Source organism: Micropterus salmoides, unplaced genomic scaffold, assembly GCF_014851395.1.
Source record: "Micropterus salmoides isolate LMB-PRFRI ecotype aquatic unplaced genomic scaffold, ASM1485139v1 Ms_hic_scaffold_16, whole genome shotgun sequence".
In the NCBI taxonomy this organism is placed as follows: domain Eukaryota; kingdom Metazoa; phylum Chordata; class Actinopteri; order Centrarchiformes; family Centrarchidae; genus Micropterus; species Micropterus salmoides.
The window spans coordinates 9,291,680-9,312,668 of record NW_024040707.1 but is presented as its reverse complement, the minus strand read 5'-3'; the positions used below and the strand labels follow the sequence as shown (position 1 = coordinate 9,312,668).

The 20,989-nt window shown below is 40.7% G+C and overlaps 1 protein-coding gene across 4 annotated transcripts; it reads right to left on the bottom strand.

The window, feature by feature from the left end:
- Positions 1 to 2,416: 2,416 nt before the first annotated feature.
- kdm5bb (lysine (K)-specific demethylase 5Bb) lies at positions 2,417 to 20,571 on the bottom strand. Of its 4 annotated transcripts, XM_038721985.1 has the most exons (29): positions 20,233 to 20,571; positions 18,713 to 18,790; positions 18,236 to 18,358; positions 17,967 to 18,137; positions 17,346 to 17,402; positions 16,281 to 16,427; positions 16,049 to 16,142; positions 15,429 to 15,547; positions 14,836 to 14,886; positions 14,383 to 14,541; positions 14,106 to 14,225; positions 13,856 to 14,014; positions 12,795 to 12,976; positions 12,465 to 12,627; positions 12,216 to 12,335; positions 11,424 to 11,618; positions 10,934 to 11,115; positions 10,618 to 10,742; positions 9,032 to 9,182; positions 8,795 to 8,909; positions 7,402 to 7,757; positions 6,396 to 6,534; positions 6,110 to 6,289; positions 5,143 to 5,304; positions 4,559 to 5,044; positions 4,385 to 4,469; positions 4,076 to 4,284; positions 3,722 to 3,988; positions 2,417 to 3,381 (listed from the first exon to the last, which is right to left on the bottom strand). In XM_038721985.1, exons 1-29 carry the CDS (start codon positions 20,383 to 20,385, stop codon positions 3,244 to 3,246), a joined length of 4,686 nt encoding a protein of 1,561 aa, XP_038577913.1. In that variant the 5' UTR covers positions 20,386 to 20,571; the 3' UTR covers positions 2,417 to 3,243. The 4 variants fall into 4 exon arrangements, with proteins under 4 accessions (XP_038577913.1, XP_038577914.1, XP_038577915.1 ...); XM_038721986.1 differs by lacking the exon at positions 14,836 to 14,886; XM_038721987.1 differs by lacking the exon at positions 17,346 to 17,402.
- Positions 20,572 to 20,989: the final 418 nt, after the last annotated feature.

The window sequence follows — 20,989 nt, the reverse complement described above, 5'->3', positions numbered from 1 at the left end:
GATGAAATGAATCCAATTCACGTCATGATTTAACATGTGCCACATTTTCAGGCCCCCATGTTATAGCCTAATACTCCACATTGTTAGGTCCACTGTTCCCGGGTAGTGTGTGTGTGTGTGTGTGTGTGTGTGTGTGTGTTCCCTTCTTGCAGGAGTGGAGGAGCCTGTCACCAGCTGCCAGCCATCAGCCTCATTATGCTCTGCCTTTTATACCTGGTCCTTGCTTCCACTCAGCGCCAGATCGTAGACTCTCGTTCCCAGTCAGTCTCGTTCAAGCCGTTCTTTACTTAAGTTCTAGTTCTTGTACCTGTTCCCTACTAATACTGTTCTTCTGTGCCGCAGATATCCCCGCCTGGTCCATCCCCTGCAACAATTCCACTCCTGCTCAAGTGCGCCCGAGACTATGGGCCCATGCCCCACGGACTTTCCCCATTCCCGAATTCCCAGCCTGGATCCCCCACTCTCTAACCCAGCCTCTGACTTCCAGCATATCGTCAATAAATCCTGTTTCGTTCACCTACTCTGTGTCTCTGAGTCTGATACTGCATTTGAGTCCAAAAACCCCAGCCACAGCCTAACACTCATTATATATCACATTATGAAATAATATCACATCTGCCAATCTACTTTTTATTTTTTGCAAAATGGAAACAAGAGAGGCCTTTAAGGGAAAGAAAGGTCTGATGTTCAAGGAGCAGAAACACACCCAGATTGTCCACCAGACAGCAGGTGTCTCATTGATGTGTCATTTCTCTTTTCTTGACATCCTGCAGCTGTTTTGTGAGGAGAATTTAAGGCAGGACTGAGCCTAATGGGTTCACTCGGACTGTTTCTTACGAACTTTGTTGTTGGAGTTACTGGCGGCGGTGGAAAAGGTATTCAGATCCTTTACTGAAAAAGCACCAATACAACAATGTAAAAATACTCAAAAACTAAAATGGTCTGTGAACATATTGTGTGGGTCAGTGCACTAAAGACTAGCTGCTGCAGAGGAATACAGTTTACAAGTGAAGATGTACAAGGCTGCTGAATGTTCTTTGTATATCTAGTCCTTAAAAGGCTCTGTGGTTTGGCAGCAGCTTCCTCTAAAGGAATTTAATTTGTCTTCACATTAGAAGTTGTATGAGCCGTTTAATTCCCTGAGCTTCACTCTGCTATTAGACAAGGACATTTCCCCCAAATACAAAGACTTCACATATAGGAAATGTCTAACACTGGATTTATTAAAAGCTTTATTTCAATTACCAGGAAAGAACACTGAAGTGATCATCATTACATTATTCAAAAAACAAAACACGGTTTATGTTTGGCGGCTGTTTTGATGAAGCAGGAAAAACCTCCATATGTTGAAGGAACTGATTTGACTTATTTTAATCTCGCTGACACATCACTTTCTTTACTCAGAGTCCCTTTCAGCAGCTGCAGGTGTTGCTCAATGTTTGTCTTGGTGAGATCTAATACAAAAAAAAAACCCAGACCTAGAAAGACCTAGAAGACAAATGCAAAAAACACAACTAAGAGCTCACTGTGAAGTACATCAATGGCATCTGATCCAGCATACTTCTAAACAAGAATTGTGGTTGTCTCAATTCTGTAGCCACCAAAATACACCGAATAAAGCTTACTTATAGACTGATAAGAGTTACTGACACATCAGAACAATTATTAAGTCATCCTGACTACAGCTGATAATCATTTTATTCTGCACTCACTGGCCATGGCGGCTTTTCAACAGCCAGCTTTGAAGAATGGAGCAGACATGGTAAATGGGATGTATTTTTCAATCTTGCCATAGATCCTTCATGGTCACACACTGATGATCTCCTACTGGCATTTCCTGCTTTCATTAGCTTCCACTTCGTCTTTACATTACATTTTTGAAGAGCAGGTCTATGGTTTACTGCGCACTGTGGAGCATTCAGACTGCCTGAAATCTTTAAATAATATGTCATAAAAGCATGCTGAGCTTTAGCTGCTAAAATATATATTGATTTATAATTTCATTTGAAGTTGGAGTGGAAAAATAATGATGGTTGTGACCCCACAGTCAGCAAAACAGGTCTTTAAAGTCATTAATTCTTGTTATGTGAGCTGTGAAATCTACTTGTTAAATCCTGAAGAAGAATTCATTACACTCAACTTTATGCTTCAAAGTTAAGTTTTCACTGAGAGTTTAATATTTTTGCCATTAGTCCCTGGCTACTGTCAATCTACTCACACCCGCAGGAAGAAATCAAAGTAAATAATCTTGCTCCTTTACGGTCAAAATTTGGGTTACCAACAAAAACACTGTAATGCAATAAATGTGGTAAATGTACACCAGATATAAATTATAAAAAATTAGCTGAGATGAACTTTGGGAGGACATCTAGTGGTTTCTTTCTACTTTCGTGTTCAAGTGAAAGGACGAGACTTCTCCATAGAACAAAAGGGCTTTATTCCACAATATAAACTTGTAACATCTTCAGCTACCCCTTCACACAGTATCCTTTGCTGGGTTACATGCTGTGGTGGTGCATGTCAGCAGTATCCCGCGACATTGCCTCTCCACAGCTGTAACCCACCTGTCTGTGTAGCTTTCTGTACATCACACCATCGCTAACGCACCAACAACAACTCAGCGGAGATCAAGCCATTTAAGTCAATTCAGACAAAAATTATTGCTCAGATAAATAAACCTATTCTACAAAAAAAAGGGAATAATTATATTAAGATGCATGTACTAAACACTGGATTTCAAAGAAAAAAATTGTAATAGTCATTTTTTAAGGGGGTGGGGATAGTGGATGAAAACCTTAACTTCTGTCCCCTTAGCTCTGGTTTAACATGCAAGGAGGTTCCAGAGATAATATTAACCCTTGATTAACCATCTTTTCTGGGAGCATCATGTTGTAAGACTCCTTGTCACCGATGTAATGGAATCCCATGCAGCACACTTCACATCCTGTGTTTTTTTTTTCCATTTAGACAAGCACAAACAATTCATAAGAAGAAAGAAATATATATATATATATATAATATAATATATATATGTAAAAATACAAAAACAATTATAACTAAACATAGTTCTGGACAACAAGTCAAAGAGGAGATAGCACCGTTGTTACAAAAGGGTCGGACAGACAGGACAGGGGTGAGGGGGGTACAGGATCAGTGACACATCCAGACTGGTGGCTCGAATAAACGTACTGACGACAGGTAGACCTCTTCAGCTGTCCTTCAGAAAATTCTCTTACTTTCTCTTCATTTTCTCATGTGTCCATCGTTCAGTGTACACCTGACACAAATGTAGTCCTCCTTCTCTGCCATCTCGGCTGTAACACCGACGCAGACCTGGTGGAACCACTGGTTACAGCTGCCGTCACACTGGACCCAATGCACCTGCAGGAAAACACACGCACATGTTGTTTCCACCAAGAATATGATTTCACATTAAACCTGTAATTACAGATTTTGGCCAATTCGGTTGCAGCAGAAACTCTTTTACTCTCGACCCACTCCTGAGGCGATGAGAGATGTGAGAGTGAACCAAACAGTGAAGTTTTGGAGTCAGAAAATCAAACCAATGAGCTTAAATGTACTGAAACGCTCTGTGGAGCTAAGGGGAGCAGTTGGGTGCCAGTTCTCTGTGGGTCCTTCAGTGTGAGCAACACCTTTCACATATAAGTAGTCATGTGATCCATTGTTAAGATAACAATATTGATTATAGCAATGTTCTCACCTCATCTCCCTCTGGCAGCTGACACCTCTCTGCCGGACACACAGCCATTTCCTCATCTGAGTCGTCAGACTGGGAGAAATCAGAGCGTGGAGATGACGAGGTCGAGGCTGGTCTGCGCTGCAGGTTCTTTTTATTCATCTTTTGTCTTTTGTGAGAGTGTTTTCTGGGCTTCCCCCTGCCCTCTGCGACGACACCTTCCCTCTCCAGATGTCGCTTTGCTTTCTTTTCTGAGCCACTCATAGTTTCCCTCACATCATTGGCGTCATCCTGAAAATAAAAACCCAAATTAAAACTGATACTGAGGCAATTTTGAGGAGTTCTTTAATCAAATAGGTTGGTGGTGAAAGTTTGTACCTGGTCCAGTGGCTGACTTTTTCCCTGAGAGTTAAACTGCATGTGTGTGTCACAGTCAGCGGATTTGTCCTGTGGTGGCGACATGCATCTGTTTGTGTGCTGGCTGTTGGCTCTGTCTAATAAAACATGGTAAAGGCTCTGAATCTCTGGCAGAGACACCTGCAGAAGGAGCCCCTCCACCATGAGCTCCTCCAGATCCCGACTCAAGCCTGTCGCACAGAACAATACCCAAAACATAAACATAAGAATCTATAATGAACAATGTACAGAAACAGGTTTCTTCACAGTTTAGAATAAGATGACACTGACCCTGCAGCGGGATGCATCTCTGCTCGGTGTAGAATACTGTCTGAGTATGGCTTGTCCTATTCCACTCTGGAGTCAAACAAGGAGCCTGTAGCAAAAACACCAAATCCCAAACTTAACACCTGCATAAACTTTTATAACTGCTACAGAAAGTGGCACAAGGAGATGAAGAAAGACCTGAGTGTTGTTGTGAGCGTCGTGGCTGCTTGATGCCCAGCGGGTTAAGGTGGGGGGAGTTCCTGGTCTCTCTTCCAGTTCTGGCAAGTTACAAGACTGTGAAATCTGCTGTGCTCTCTGCTGCCAGTCAACTGTCCTCTCAACCAGATAGTGCAGTGCATCGCCCTCTGGCAGGCGCACCCCTGTGTGCCGCAGCGATGCCAGCAGTGAGAGGACTTTGTTTAAGGGGGGCCTTTCTGATCGCTGGCACTGTGGACAGAGCCACGGCTGTGTTTCGCAGGAGTCTGACGCGTCTCTGACACACACGCTATGGAAGGCATCCCTGCAGAGTTCACACTGTAGCATCGCACCCATGGGCGCCATCTGACAGACACACACCTTCAAGTCCATGCAGTCTGCTGTGGGAAGGAGCTTTGACTCATTTGCTGCCCTGAGATTAGAGAAAGCCTCCATCTCCCTCACCCGCAGCTCCTCCAGAGTTGCCATCTGGTGGATTAAACAGACTCAGTCAGACCATTGCCTGAAAGTCCCACAGTCCCTAACACATTATCTTTGTAGGCAACTCTTAGAAATACTACACTTACGGCAGAGGTAGAATCCTTGGTCTCTGAAAGCGCTTTTTCCACTTCACTGAGAGTGTTGAGCCTTGGTGTTTTCTTTTTGTTACTTTTAGGCGATTCTTTCCCTTTCTTGGGCTTCCTCTTTGGAGAACCTACATTTCCAACTTCACATCTTGGACACAGGACCTGGGATGAACAAAATAACTGTCAGGCTTTTGTAATGACTGGCACAGAGGAGTAAAGGCCACCGTCCACGGGTTTTTTTCTACTACTCTGCAGAAACATGAAATTCAGTTGTAAATATACATAAATGCCTGTATTTATTGGCAATAGGCTTAAAATCAACATTGAAATTATAACTTTTTTGAGTGAGTTTGTCTTTACACATATACAACAGAACTATTGTTTGTGTTTGTAATTAGTGAGAGAGGCAGAAAAGAAGGAAAAAAAGAGAGGGGGGAAGGAGGAAGACTTCCATTTTGTCCCTTCCTGCTCTCTGTGATGATCAACACTTTGTTGTGATACACAACTCGTGACTTATTTGCTTTCATTTAAATACTTGTCTGTTCCTGTTGTAAGACAAAGGAACGAGTAAGAAATATTGATGTAATCATGGTTCATAGATTATACAACTCCTTATTTTATTATTGTCTGGCAAAATAAACATAAATACAGGTTGCCTTTGGTTTTATAACATCTTATTCAGTAATTATGGAGAAAGTCCAGTTGTCTTCTAAAAGTACAGTCATGAAGCTTCTGTTACCACATGTAAATGAGCTGCACACATGCATTTAATATTCTTGTAAAACATGAAAAATGTTGGTATTAGAAATGTGGCAGCTGAAGAACAGATGCTCCACTTCTGAAACATTTCCAGTGGATGGTAAAAAGGAGGCCAAACGTTCATCCAGTTGACATACGGAGTGAGTGAGCTGAACTCTGATCATCTCATGGGCATATTATTCATTTTAAATAATTTGTGGGATTTTACCTCCAGTAAGGTATGGGTCGAGTCTCTGTGAAGGAAGGTTGTAGCTGCAGATTCTTTCCATTCTTGCACTTCTACCATTAAAGACTCCAGCCTGTCTAAAGGCTCCAGGTGGACTTGAATGGCTTGTCCTCTAAGCACCATGTCAGAGAGGCTGTTCATCATCGGTAAGCCACCACTGGCCTGAAAAAAGCAGGTTATTTCAATCAGAGAAAAATTAACTCACACAGAGAATAATAGCCATTGATAACCTCCTTTCCTAGTCACGAAATGTCAATCGTGTCCTAACCTGAAGCTCCTCGGCTTCTTGAAGCCACTCTCTGGCTTTTCTGATGGTATCTTTCAGGAGGAGACAGTTTGGGAGGTAAGCGGGGATGCCAGATGTCTTTTCAGCAGCAGCACTAAGAGTCTCTATGGAGTGTGGTGGTCTAGAGGGCAGACAAAACACACAAATGATATTCTGTAGGTAATAAACTCGGGACACAACCTGCATATCTACAAAGTAAATAACTCACTATAACAAGAATTGTCAGGGCATTTTCATCCGACATCTTCACAGGAAGCTGTCTGAAATTATTATTATTTTTTCCAACCAACACTTTGAAAATGCTCAAAATATCCTGTATACAGAAAAATTTAAAGCCAACAATGACTGTAAAAAACATGAATAATTACATGGAACATAACTTATCTCTTAACATCTTGGGCAAAACACTAGAAAATACTTATTATTATTTTAATTATAAACATTAATTTTTAATACTGTGAAACCCAAAATTCAAAGCTGCAGAAAACTAAGCATGGTGAAGGAACATAACAATTTTTTAAAAAAATGTAAAAATTTAGAGCCCTGACTTGAAATTAGTTTTTCTGATAATGGAAAGAAAAGATGCACATTCCTGCCAGCCATGCCATTAAAGCCTTTGAAAAGCATGTGTGACAGTTAATACTGAACAGCACTGAGTACCAATGGAATGAGGGCAGAACTAAATATGATGCTCACTTTTTGTTGATCTTGTTGAATATTCTAGCGGCAGCATTTTGCACTAGCTGTAATTAAAATGAAGCAAAATCAGGAGCACTGATGTAATATTACATTATTCACTTACAATCAGTGCAAATACCAGGACAGAAAGTTACAGCTATTATACATAATACAAAATGTTTAGTTTTTTTAGATTAAAGCCACTATTTTACAACCTATCACAACGTCTTCCCGTTGATGCTTTGGATGTTTTTCCCTCCCTGTGGCTTCGATGCTAACGTCATCATGGATCAGACAGTGCTGCCCTCACCTGGCTTTCAGGAGACTGCTCGCCTTGTCCTCCCAGTGCTCGGACACAGTGAGAAGCTCCTGCAGGCGGGCCATGGCTTTCTCCACGGACGGATGAGGCGACAGGCCGACTCCCTGGTCGATGAGTCTCCTCATGGTCTCCAGAGTCAGGGTGGCTGGCTGAGCGCTGGCCTGCTGCACCCCCTCGAGCCAGCGTGCCTGTTCCAGCCTCCCTCTCAGGCAGGGCAGCTCAGGCAGCTCCACGTCAAAGTCAAAGCTGACATCTAACAGGCTCTGGATCTCGGCGACGCTGGGAACTTCATCTGCCAAGACCTTCTCACTGTGCTGCTGGAAGTCTTCGATGCGGTTCAAGAGTTCCTAATGAAAGGCACGAATTCAAACATACAGGTAGTCCCAGTTAATGCTTTTGCACACCTGATTCTGTATTATATTATATCCCAAACTACGTAATTGTCTAAAGCTGAGCAGACACTGTATGGATTAAAGGATAGGTTCACAATTTTTCAAGAATGTCTTAAAACAATAGACAGGTGCCCGTGTGAACACTGAAACAGTTTTGCTTGTTGTAATCGTTCATTTTTTCACATACTGGCTGGAGATCTATAATGGTAATGAGTCTGGGTTAAACAAATCAAGTGAATATCTTCCAAAGTTACAGTGTTGTTAGTGTGAAATTTCCTCATAGTGGTACTGTCCCTCCACTGCAGCAAGGAACAAGGAAACGCAATCTTGGAGAATTTGGTTCTAAAAATACTGTAACTTTGGAAGATAACCACTTGATTTGTTTAAAGTCAGACTGCTAAAGCCTCATATTTTAAAATGTTTTTGCACAGAACAAGAACTGTGGATTTTGTCCTCCAACACAGGAATGGACCTTTTAATGGCTAGTATGAACAGAAGGAATGATTACAGCATGCAAAAACTGTTTCACGGTCCACATGGGCCCTTTACTATTGTGAATCTATCCTTTAAGCCCAATTTTAACATTAAATTGGTCGCCTCCAACTACTTTCTGCATCAGGCCACATTTCTGCCAGGTTGGCTTTCGTTAGACATTCAGTTTAAGAGGGTCACAACGCCAAATTACTTGCTTGAACGATCTGGCTTTGATATATACTGTGAGCTTTTTTAAGTATCACTGGAGAAGTATTTTACATGTTGTGGCTAAAACTGTGGTCTTGACTGAGACTCCGGCGATATAAAAGTGAACTTTGCAGTGACTGTGGCCGGTCAGTTAATCTGTACAGTGTAAGCATAAAAGTAGCAGGTTCTTGCTGATTAGTAAGTGAAGTATTAGGTTGAAAGAACATACAAGACTAACAAAAACATTCAGTGTCTGCCTAGCCTCAGTTTAAATTCATTTTCTGTGGTAAAAATCACAGGATGCAGCTTACCTTCAACTTGGGGGCTTGGGGGAGACTGCAGGAGAGGTTATACAGCTGCCTCACAAATGAACGCAGCTCCTCCACAGTTAGCTGGCTGCATGATTTCCCATTACCACATCGATACCTAGGGGAGAGGGTCCAATGAATTACAGAAAAGGTACCCCATTAAGGCACTATTACCTGACTTGTAAGGAATGTGAAGACAACTAATCCATAAACCTAGCTCATGCAGTATATTTACCCTACCTGGTCTGCCTCTTGCCATTTAATAGCTGCTGTGCCACTGTGGCACACTTCTCTGCATCTTGTGTGACCAGACGTAGCCGACGCAGCAGGTCATTGTCGGGGAACAGCTTGGACTCTGATTCCGCAAGAAGGGAGCGAAACACTGGCAGGCCTGAGGAGAGAACATCTGGTCAATCACAGTCTGACACAAAGAAACATTCACAGTTTACACATTGCATCTACTTGTTTTTCATCATTTTTGGCCACAGTGATTGTGTCGTTTTGTCGTGTTTCCAAATCATGCAAGTGGCGTACTCATTTTTAAATATGTTTTTCCTACATTCCTGGGGCCCATTGCTTTCAATTCATGTTAGTGATCTATCAAAACCAAATCATCATTATGAAACAGTAGTTTGCACTGTTTTTGTTAAACTTACTTAAGTTTTGAGTTTTAATAGTGATAAAATGGGAGAGTCATCTGTGAGTCTTTCCTTGTGGTGCATCCATGTGCTAACAACAGCAGCATGTCATCCATAAGCAAGGATGTTTGGTAACTCAAAAACTAGGTGTAAAAAATGGTCTATGAAAATTATTTTGCTGACTTTAGAGTATTTGCTACAGAACAGCACATAAACATACTATTCCTGTACATGAAATCCATGTATGCTATCATTATATGGCCATGGCTGGAGGACCCACATAGTAGTTAGTTAGTGAACACAATGAAGTAACCCAACAAAGAACTCTGCAAAGTAGTGATGCTTTCACAAGGAAATGTCCTCTGACTAGAAGACATTTACACTTTCTACAGAGCAACTCTTGTGCCATATCAGTTTGAGCCACAGTATACCTTGGGGGAAATGGTGCACACGTGAGCAGAGTGAGACAGGGAAAGTGAAAGAAGAGGGGACACACGGTGGCAACATCATGGGATCAACCAAAACACTCTAACTATGCAAGTGTTTTTGCTACCATGACTGGGACATTTTGAATTCAGTTCTAAACCCCCCTTTTGGTTTACAAAGCACTTGCTGGTCAGGCTCTACAGTACATCTTTGACTTGCTGTTTATAACCTGGAAATCTCCTCCATGTGCCTAGAGCACTTTCAAAGTCTGGTGAGATGGCATACAGTATTTATGCACCTAAAGAATGCAAGAGTGTGCCTGCTGATCTTAAGACTTGTTCCGTCACTGTGTTGTGGTATGTACATAGAACAGTTGTTCATCCCTTCAAGCTACAATGTGAATTTTTGTGAGAAACGTGGTGAGCTTCATGGAAGCCACTAAGTCCAATCAGAATGGCTTGTGAGCTGAACATCTGTCCTGCTAACTTATATATCTACAACATGGCAATTAGTCAGAGGATAAAACATCATAATTACTTTGAATTATAAACATAGTTTGGCGAGAGAAGTATTGAATTTTAAGGTGGGTGGATCACCTGAACATTTCATTTAGAAATTTTTAACAATTTGCTAAAGCATGGCTGCATGCTTTGGGAAATGACTGGCACCAACGGACGGTGTAAAGCAGATAGTATTTATGTGGCTGAAACCACTAGTATGGTCCTTTAATGCTGTGTTTTCTTATATACGTTTGCTGCTTACCTTTCTTTTTTTCCAGTTTAGCCTCTAGAGTTTCTGTCACAAGAGAGGCCCAATTATCATACAGTTCAGCTCGCTGCTTCACAGCATTCATCATGGGGAACAGGTCGTCCAGTGTGTATCTGTAACTGCAGGAGCAAACAGAATACTGAATTTATTAGGTACACAGCAATAATAGGACAAACAAATCTACTTCAGGAGGAATTTTAAATATATTTTTGCAGACATAGACAACATAGATCTCACAGATACCGTGTGCTCTGATCTTTTGTGTACAAAGCCTGTTAACTGCCTGTGAATCAGCTCCAGAGGGACTTACTTCAGTGTGTAGTTGGTGAAGGGGCAGGAGCACAGGTCGTTGATGTGGTACAGACAAACAAGTACTCCTGGGCTACAGGGACAGGTGATGGCAGACAGGTAGCAGGTGGTCCTGCACTTGGCACACTGCCGCTCATCATCCTGGAGGTTATCGTATTGTGCTTCCTTGCAATGTAACACACCCTGAGGGTGTTGAGACAACATCAAAGGTGTAAAAAGCAAATCCAAATAGGGAGCGACACCGCAAATTTGTTTGTGAACGTGATCTCTCGTTTACATGTTTAACACGTAATTGTAAAGAAAGCCTGGAACCTTGCACTGAGGCGCTGTTACAGATTTTTACACACTGAGAAGAAATATTATTCTGCATAAATGTACTTGTGTGCACATTCTGTCTATATGTAGGCCAGGTGCAAGATAACAGAGTACCTGAACATAAATATTCTGCACAATACAATGGTGTAATCACATGACAATGAGGACTATCCTACCATTTTCTTCACTTTATCCCTCAGTTCCTGCTCTTCTTGGATCATGGCAACCATGTCCTTATGGACAGCGGATGCCAGGACCACATCGAGTGTGTCTGCTTTCGAGGCCATGATGCACACCATCTCATCGTGGGAGAACACATTGTACCGATGCAGCGAACGATAGTGTTCAACGCATTGCCTGCCGAGAGGTATCTGGAGTTATGGAAAGGAAAGAAATGGGTTGTAAGGACAGTTAAAAAAAAAATACAACGTGACAGGAGCAGCTAATGCATGAAACTTACAGAAAATTAATCTGCAACAATTTTGATTATTGATTCTTCTGTGTCACTGGTTCCAGCGTCTCAATGTGATTGGGACTTCTTATTCTTCTATGATAGTAAATTGAACATCTTTGGGTTCTGTTATGTTTGAAAAGGTCTATAGGGTCTGGAAACTCATGATGTGCATATTTCACTATTTTAAAGACCAAATGAATCGAGGAAAACAATCTGTAGATTAATTGATAGTGAAAATAATTGCTAGTTGCAGCCCTACATCAAATAAAATCGAAAACACTTCACATTGAAGGCGTTTGACAGCACTTATGGTTTGTTGGTTGGGAACCATTAATGTTTTTTGTGAAATACTGTTGAAAAATCAATAACAAATAACAATGAAAGAATACTTTAAAATGAGTTCTCTCTCTTTTAGAAGTGCTGCCAATTCATGCATTAATGAATGAAAAAGTATTTTGATTACTTTTACAACAAGATGAGCTGTTTGGAACAACACAAATAAAGTGATGCATACCCAGTCCACAGTGCAGAAGTTGACTGCCTCAGCGAAGTTGAAGCCCTGATTGAATCCGCTGTGGTAGGATCTAGGGAAAGTGATGACAAACTCACCAGCACACTGGTTTGTTCTGTAAATCTGAAAGACGAGACACAAGAAGATGATTCCTGTTTGAGAGAGCAGCTGCTAATTCATAAAACCGCAAGCTGTGCATTACTGAGGATAGCAGATAGTGTAATAGATAATAGAAGCTACATAAACACGTACTGGGACTCCGTGGGCCATTAGGGTGTTAGGGTTCATGATAGTGACCAGCTGGTGCAGCAGGTCAGGCTGAGACTCAAACAGCTCCGGGGCCAGTTTCCTCATCACTTCCTCCAGCTGTTCTGCAGCAAAACCAGGGGCTCCGTACCAGGTTTTGGGTTCCCCCCTTGTAGATTACAAACATAAGATTTAGGTTGATATCAAACAAACATAACACAGTCTTGTCCTGAAATTTACCACCACATGCCACCATAAATAATCTCTTTGCAATCATTAAGAAAAGTCCTTAAGTTAGCAGAGCTTTAGTAAGAGCAGACTGCTCTTCTTAAGTACCAGTGCAGGTAGTTGATAGAGTAGCTCCAGTGATCCTCAATGTGCCAGCAGAAGGAGGAGAAGCACATGCCAACATAAAGCCAAGGCAGTGTCATGCCACAGATGTCAGCTGTCACATGAGTCAGTACAGAAGGGTTCATCATCGCCAGGTTGTTCAGGTTCCAGCCACACTTGAGGTATTTCTGCAAGACAGGCAACATTCAGAGTTTAATAACAACAATTACTCTGTAATATACTGTTCATTTCACTTTTTACATTAGGCTGATGCTATCTGATATGGTCGGATACAGCTACCACACAGGCATTCAGGAGTGTTAACCAAGTTCAATTTAGGACATTTTAAGACCTTCTTAATACCTTATAGAACACAAGTTAATACCTGTTTCATGATCATACTGGCCAAAGTATAAAGGTATGATGGAAAACAAGCAGGGATGAAACGACCTAGAATTATTTATTAATATATCACTTTGTATAAGGCGTCCCAGCAGTATATAACATTCTTTCCTAATAATATAACTAATTTCTTTCCATGGATAGAGATTTTTGAGAAAGTTACAGATTTTGTGGTGAAATATTACCCATATGCCGGCCGACAGTGATTTTTTGAGATGGAATGATAATTTCCCTTCTTTATTCGGATTGTGCTGATGTGACTTTGCAAAAGTACTCACAAGGCTGCTTTCCTAAACAAATTACTATAATAAAGAATATTAAAGTTAAATATTCTTTAACATGTTAAATAATTTAACATATACATTGTCTAGAAATTAACACTAAGAATATAAAGACCTATAAATAAGCTCCTGTAAATCCTAAGGGAAATGCTGAATGATGACAAAGATGTGCTTTGACCTTCCAATGTGCTACATTACCGACTGAACTAAAACTGCCTAGCTGGCTATCTTGCTAACACAGACAGATGTGATATGAATGAGTGACATGACGGTTGTCAGGGACAGGGTTATATTAAGAGTTAAAGAGTGAAATCATGGGTTCGTTGTTTATTAACTACTGGAAAAAAATCTATGGCAATAAGAGGCTCGTTTCACGGGCCATACCTCATCAGCTGGGGAAACCTTAAATTTTCCATTCGGAATGGGGAATCCGCTCCCAAACTCCTTTGAGGCAATATCTGCTCCATATTCTACGGTAACATCCTCGTCAATGGCTCCCACCAAACGCCAGAACTCTTTCTCCACCAGCTCTGTGGGTACCATCTGTAACAAATACATGAAAAAAAACAAACAACAACATTAAACTCACAGAAAGAGAGACGGACAGATTTATTCTGAAAAGTTTTGTACTTACATGAACTGGCATGTTGAAATAATCTGATTTGAACGCATCAGCCATTTGCCCAAATGCACGCAGGGAATAGTCTCTGTATGCTTGTTCAAAGCCGAACGCCTCATGAGGTTTGCTGCATTCCTACGGGGAAGATACAACAAAAATCATTGAACAAATCTGTTTAATGTATTTCGAAGCCATTTCTATATTCCCCCTTTTTTAATGTTAGTATCTTTTAGGAGCAGAGAAACTTGAAGTTTTGAAAACTTGCTAATCAGACTTTGCGGCTTATCTTCACCTGAGCCAGACACTTGGGGCACCTCCAGTCTCCTCTGGGGACGTCGTGCAGAGGAGGGATCAGGCAGAAGGTGTGGTAGCTGTCGTCACAGCCGTCACACAGCAACAGACGGTCTTCTTCTCCCCCACTGCCACACACCAGACACACAACCAGATCCACCTGGAGAACAAAAGGGGAAGTTTGTAATGAAATCTGTTTCAGAGCCATGACTACTAACAAAAGTAGCTTCAAGACAGGCATGAAAAACAACACAAACTAACTCACACCAAATGGATTATGTATATTTAAAAGAGCTTCAAAGTGCAAGTGAAACATATTCTTGGAAGTGTTGTCTAATGTGAGGCCCCACCTACACTTGTCATTCTAAGTATGTTGCATAAAGATAAAATCCAAATGAGGTTTAAAACACTTTAATTTACATTTATACATATGCGTCTCTGTTGGCCTGATCACCTTGTATTTGAACGTATTTGTAGAAATCCCTGGAGCCGTTTTTCCTTGTTGCTTTAATGAGACAGAGAACAAACAGCTAATTTCAGTGCATTTTTTGTAGAACTTTAGTTGGGTTTTTATCACAAGGACAAAGGAAACAGACCATAGATGTGTTAAGGAAGTCAGACAGCAAATTACTATTTCCACAGACTGCTTACAGACATAATCGCACTATGGGAGGAGTAAAGCTTACATATGGAGAGACGCATTTACATCTTTTCAACATTTGCTAGAATCAGATTTCAATCCGTCATGAATGTTTCTTGGATGCATTTACACTTAGCTTTTCTGTGATCTGATATCAAGTGTAAATGGGGTCTAATTTTCCAATTTTGTTTCTTCATAGTTTATTTCTAGTGTTATGCAATAGTTCAAACTTTTTTCAAAACATTTTCCACTTATTTTTTACACAATAAACAATGAACAAATAAAACACATGAGCTTGGACTTCTAGTGATGCTTTAAACTGACTAGCCTATTAATTTCTGATCAAGATATTTAATATCTCATGCAGGTACAGCTCATCCAAAGAGATAAAAGACATTTCTACTCACTGGACTCGCGGGAACAGGAGGGATGAATTTCTTGTACCGTGACTTGGATTTATCAGCTTCAATTATTGGTTCCTTACTTTCAACTGGTTCCTGTTTCACTGGAATGGGAATCTCTTTTTCTGCAAGACAACAGGAAACCTTACTAACACTATGACCAAGCGTAGCACTTTAATGCACACTTTACTAGGAACTTCTACAGTAAATACACTTGGCTTTAACCCTTCCACCATTGTGCATTTATAAACAGAATATAAAAATGTACTAAATGGTTTATTACACTATAACATAGGTGTACAGGGCTATAAGAACATTTCTAAGTTTACTAACGTGCAAGATTTGTCAACAATTATAACTTCTCCTATGAAAACATGTTTTATATTATTACATTTTCATATTACATTATTATATTGAGTTGACATTCATTATCTGTTTATACACCAGTCTCCATTCATAGGTGCCCAAGGAGGAGTTACAACTGTTGAAAAATACATGAATGGAAACAATATGCTTCTAACTACATTATAGTTTGTTATAAACTATTTATACCATTTTTATATACTGCTCATAAATGCTAGATAGGGAGGCTTAAAGTGTTAGCACCCTGGGATGGGGAGCCTGACCTGGTTCTTGCTTGGCGACTAAAGAACCCATCCTCCGCCTCAGGTTCGGCTTGCTCTCGCTGGGCTCACTTGGTTCAGTCTTAACACAGGTTGCCTACAAAAAAAGTGAGACGTGAAAGCCCCACCACTTTAAAACTATTAAAATAGTGATGTGGGTGTGGCAATATGTGGAGAACAGTGAAGAATGGACAGTTCTTGTCAGGTGTTTGTGGCGCTCTTCAGCGATACCCACCTCACACTTCATACGCTTGGCTCTGCGAGCAGTGGGGCAAGTGTCTGGCGTCTGGGGAGGCTGCCTCTGAGCCTGGTCCTGCAGCTTGTGCTCCTTAATGTCCGTGCTTCCTGGACTCTCAACTGACTGGACTGGCTTCTGAACACACTGAAGGAAATAGTGTGCCAGTTAAAAGCACAGCTCACTGGCTGTTACAAGCATTTGTGTGCCTAACTGGAAATACCTGTATGCTCAAAGGTAGTGATGAGTAACTGGAATGTTATAGCAGATTCAACTTTAAATTTGAATACCTAAACACTGACATGATAGATTTAAGTGTCTAAAACAGGAAGTGTGAGCAGGAAGTGTCATAGCCTACATTCTAAAATGATCTCTTTATATGATTATTACTTCCCAGTGGTAATAAAATATGTAAGGACAATTTGTTAGAATAACTAGGAAGTATCAGCAGCTACCAAACATGACATGAGAGACTGGAACATACTCCATGAAAGACAGTATTTGGTATTAACATTATTTTAACAGCCAGAGGACAAAAGAGGCCAGAAAGGGATGTGGAGGATGTGGTTAGTTCCACTTTGTCACCCCAAATGGGGAGTGCAGAAACTAAGGAGGAACATGCCAAATTAGAAGATGAAAGACAGATTTGAGCTGAGGGAAGGGTGCACAGGTAATGAATTTCAGAAGTTTCATGTTAGTTGGAAGTTTAATTAATTATAGTAGCGCTTGAGAACGACAGGAGAGATCACATTTTTTATATCTCTATATTTGAACTGATTTGTAATTAGCACCTAATTGCTGACTGCTGCCTTTCACAGAAACAAAAGAATGATATTGTGCCAAGATACAGTTAAGTGTAAGTTGTAGGTGAGGGTCACTTGTTTGAGGTGATAATTTAGCTGTAAAACTGGCTGATGGTTGTTCTAAGAAGGGTTCAATTCAAAATATTACGTCTGCAAATATAACAACAATAAGCTGTAAACAAAGTATGGTGCCCAGCCATAGACAAACATGCATTTTGTTCATTGTGAGGCAGAGTGGCCTCCAATCATGACACAAACATACCTTTTCAAGTTCGGGATCAGCCTCCAAACGCATCAGTTTGGAAGCTAGCTCTGGTGCCTGAGGCAAGAGAGAGCTTGGGTAATTAAACAATTTAGAGTGACCTGTCCAACAGGTCACACAGTACCAATCCAAGGACCTTGGATAAGCTCTCTTGCAAAATGTTATGAATATTAGGGTACAAAATAATAAATTACATGGCTAGACACCAGATAATAATTTCACTTTTTATTTTAGTCAGACAACAGAGTTAACTTCTCCAAAAAAAAAAAAACAAATAAAAAACACCCAGAAAAGATACTGTATAGAAAACAAACTTCTATCTTCCCCAACACAGTACATGCACGCCCTAATACTGCATTTGTTACCATTCATCTATATAGTCTTAATGTAATCCACGTTCCCTTCAAATCTTGAAGGGAAACAGAGTTGTTTTAGCATAATAAATGTAATTCAACTTTGACTGTAAAATTAAAGACTTGGTGGTAATAAACGTTATGGATAAGCATTATTAGGGCTTTGTTTACAGAAGAGCCACACACGGTTTCATGTGTGACAGCGTGGCTTTGTGTGTATCTTCAGGAACAAGATACACTGTCATAATGATGCACGTGTCAAACTCACCAGGAGGTTTGCTCCACTCTGAAACAGGTTGTAGGGATAGAGAATTTTCTCATAATGCCCTCGCAGGTGTGAGCCAACAGCTTTACCAGGGGCAAAGCCCATTTGTAGTGCAATCTTGGTCCATCTCCTGTCCCGACAGACAATGTCAAATCCACCCTCGTCTGCTACCAGCTGAAACGACAATGAGTTAATGTTGTGAGTTTAATTGCATTTTTAAAAATATATACATGTATATCTATAAATAATGTGCAGTGACATTAATTATCAACCTTATTAAGCTTATATAAATCCAAAATCTTCCTCTCTACATGAGGAATCTTCAGCACACATCCCTGCAAATCCCAAAATTTGGCAATCTGGTCCAAGAAGTTGAGCTTTACTCTGGTCTGTGCCTGGAAAAAAGAATATATCAGAATAGACAACAGTCAGCTACAAAAAAAATGTATAATCAAGGAAATCAACCGAGACAAGGACAATTACTAGGGAAAATAAAATCTTAACAGGCTGATATGTATCCAAGAGCACGGGGTAGTGTACATTTTACATAAATAAATGCACCTTCAGTGTAATTAAAAGCTTGGATTAAATAACAATTATGCATGGCAATTTCCAGTCTAAATTCATTGGTGAGCAATTACACTAATGAAGTAAAAACATAGCAATGTAATGTATAATTTTAGTGTAGCGACACACAAACATAGTTATAGTCAAATTACCACTGGTATAATCTGACTAACAAATCTCACCTCCAGTTCATTGAGCCTCTGGATCCGAGGAACAAAGTGAAGTCTGTCAACATCGCAAGCGAACGGAGGCTGCCAACCCTAAACAGCAACAGACATACACATGATGGCACATGAGGGTCTTCATATCATCTTTTTATGAAGTTGGCATTTTTTAAATTTTCATTCTTGCATTGATAATTATATTACAGAGACTATTTGTCTTGCCTCTCAAGATGGTCCCCTTGTGACAATTGTTTTTAAAAGCATGGACCCAAACTTTTTGAAATTTTTGTTTTCTTTACCCTCGGAGACTTAACTTAAACTAAATTAGTTAGATAAAAGAGACAAATGGCTACACAGTTTCAGGTTTGTAAAGTGATGTTTGGCATTAAAAAAGCAAGGCCTGCTGATACTGAAAGGACACAGTGATCCTTTTCAGTTTATAACTCACAACACCAATCAATATCTGTGTCAATACAACACACAGCGAAGCATAAACAATGGCAAAACCCTATCAAAACAACCAGGGACCCAAGTTCTTGTTTAAAGTCAGTAGCCAACATCCCCCACTGGCACACAAAATGGCCAGATGGAAGACTCACTCACCAGCTTACCACAAAGCCAACATGGAGGACAACACCCTACAACACAGGCTCATACATGAACAGTGGCTCATCTTGCAAGAAAATTTTATTACTACCATGCAAGTGTAATGTTGTGTACTATGGCGGGGGAAACTACTAAACTTACTTGAAACGTCATAACTTCTTATTTAACAATAACAGTGGTCTTTGTGAATAAATACCCCATTGTACTTCTAGTCACATTCTTGGGGGTAATTTGTCTGACACTCCAAACTATGAAAGGGAACATTTATGTCCTCCATGAAATAAATACACACTTCCTCACGATGTTCATTAGAAATTGCCAGTTGACCGAGAAGTGATGGATCACACAGGGCTCAAGTACACTGAATGACCCAATGATGCTCTTCCAACAAATAATCCATAATTAACACCAACTGCATGATTTTTAAAAGGACATAAAACTTAAACACAACAAGTAAGAATGCGAGTTAACATAATTGTTTATCTTATAATCATCTTCTACGCAGCAGAATGGCTTCCGCATAGCCAGCTATGTCAAAGCCGTGTGCTAAATTATGACAGGTTGCTTGGTGAGCTGTTAGCTTGTGTTAGCCTACTACTAGCTAAGTGGCTCAATGACCGGACCGGGACCAGCGAGACTTTGTTGACACACGGTGGACCACGACTATTATCCACTTGTAAACACACTGGCGCATCTATATTGCTGCGAGCCACACCAAAGTCGACCAAAAACACAGCGCGGTAACGCCTTATGTAATTATAAACGAGAGCCTGCTAGCTGTGGCAGCACAAAGAATGAACATAGCCGTGTATCCGCCATGTTGAACAGTCCCTTTAAATCCCGTGCGCTTGGTCCATCTACAGCGGTCTTAACGGTGGACTAACTCAGCATCCGCGTCGGTGTACCGTTTAATCGTCTTTAATCACACTCACCGGAGGCGGTCGGACTTTGCAAATGCCAGTTTTTTCGGCGATGGGACGGATCTTATTGATGAAGGCAAACGGATCTCTAAATTCTTCCCAGCTGGGCTCGAAGACCGGGCACTCCGGAGGAGGCTTGAACTCGTCCGGCCGAGGCAGGCTCATCTTTAACGGACCGACCCGGTGGTAGCTCGGACAGGACAGGTCACTGCTTCTTTTTTCTTTTTTTCCCGGTTTTTCCTGGAGGAGTGTTTGTTTTCGGTCTCCCGTTTGTTCACCGTCAGACTCTGTGGCAGTCAGTCGTCATCAACACGAGAGGAGGCAGCTTACACACACACAAACATACACTCACGCACACACACATCCATGCACAGTGAGGAGACTGTTCCAAGGCATTGAGCACGTCCGCTCAAAAAACTAGACACCACACAAATCAAAATGTGGCTCTCTGACTAATTGTGCATATGAACTGTTTTGAAGAGTTGCAAAACTAGAAAGAAAAAAAACACCTATGGTTACGCTTGCTTTTTGTTGTAAAGAGATGTAGGCTAAGTTATATAGTTTGATGTTGGCATGGTAAAAAGGTTGTAATGATGTAGCCTATGTAAAAGGCAAAATCCAAATTATTCAAAAACGACTCCTAAAAGTTAAAGCGTGTGGTCTGTCTCAGTTTCCACAATGTTTTAGGTGTTTAATCGAGTTCTTCTTCTTCCATGTTGGTCAGTGTTGTGGTGCAATAGATCTGTTAGTTTGGTTTTATTACACACCA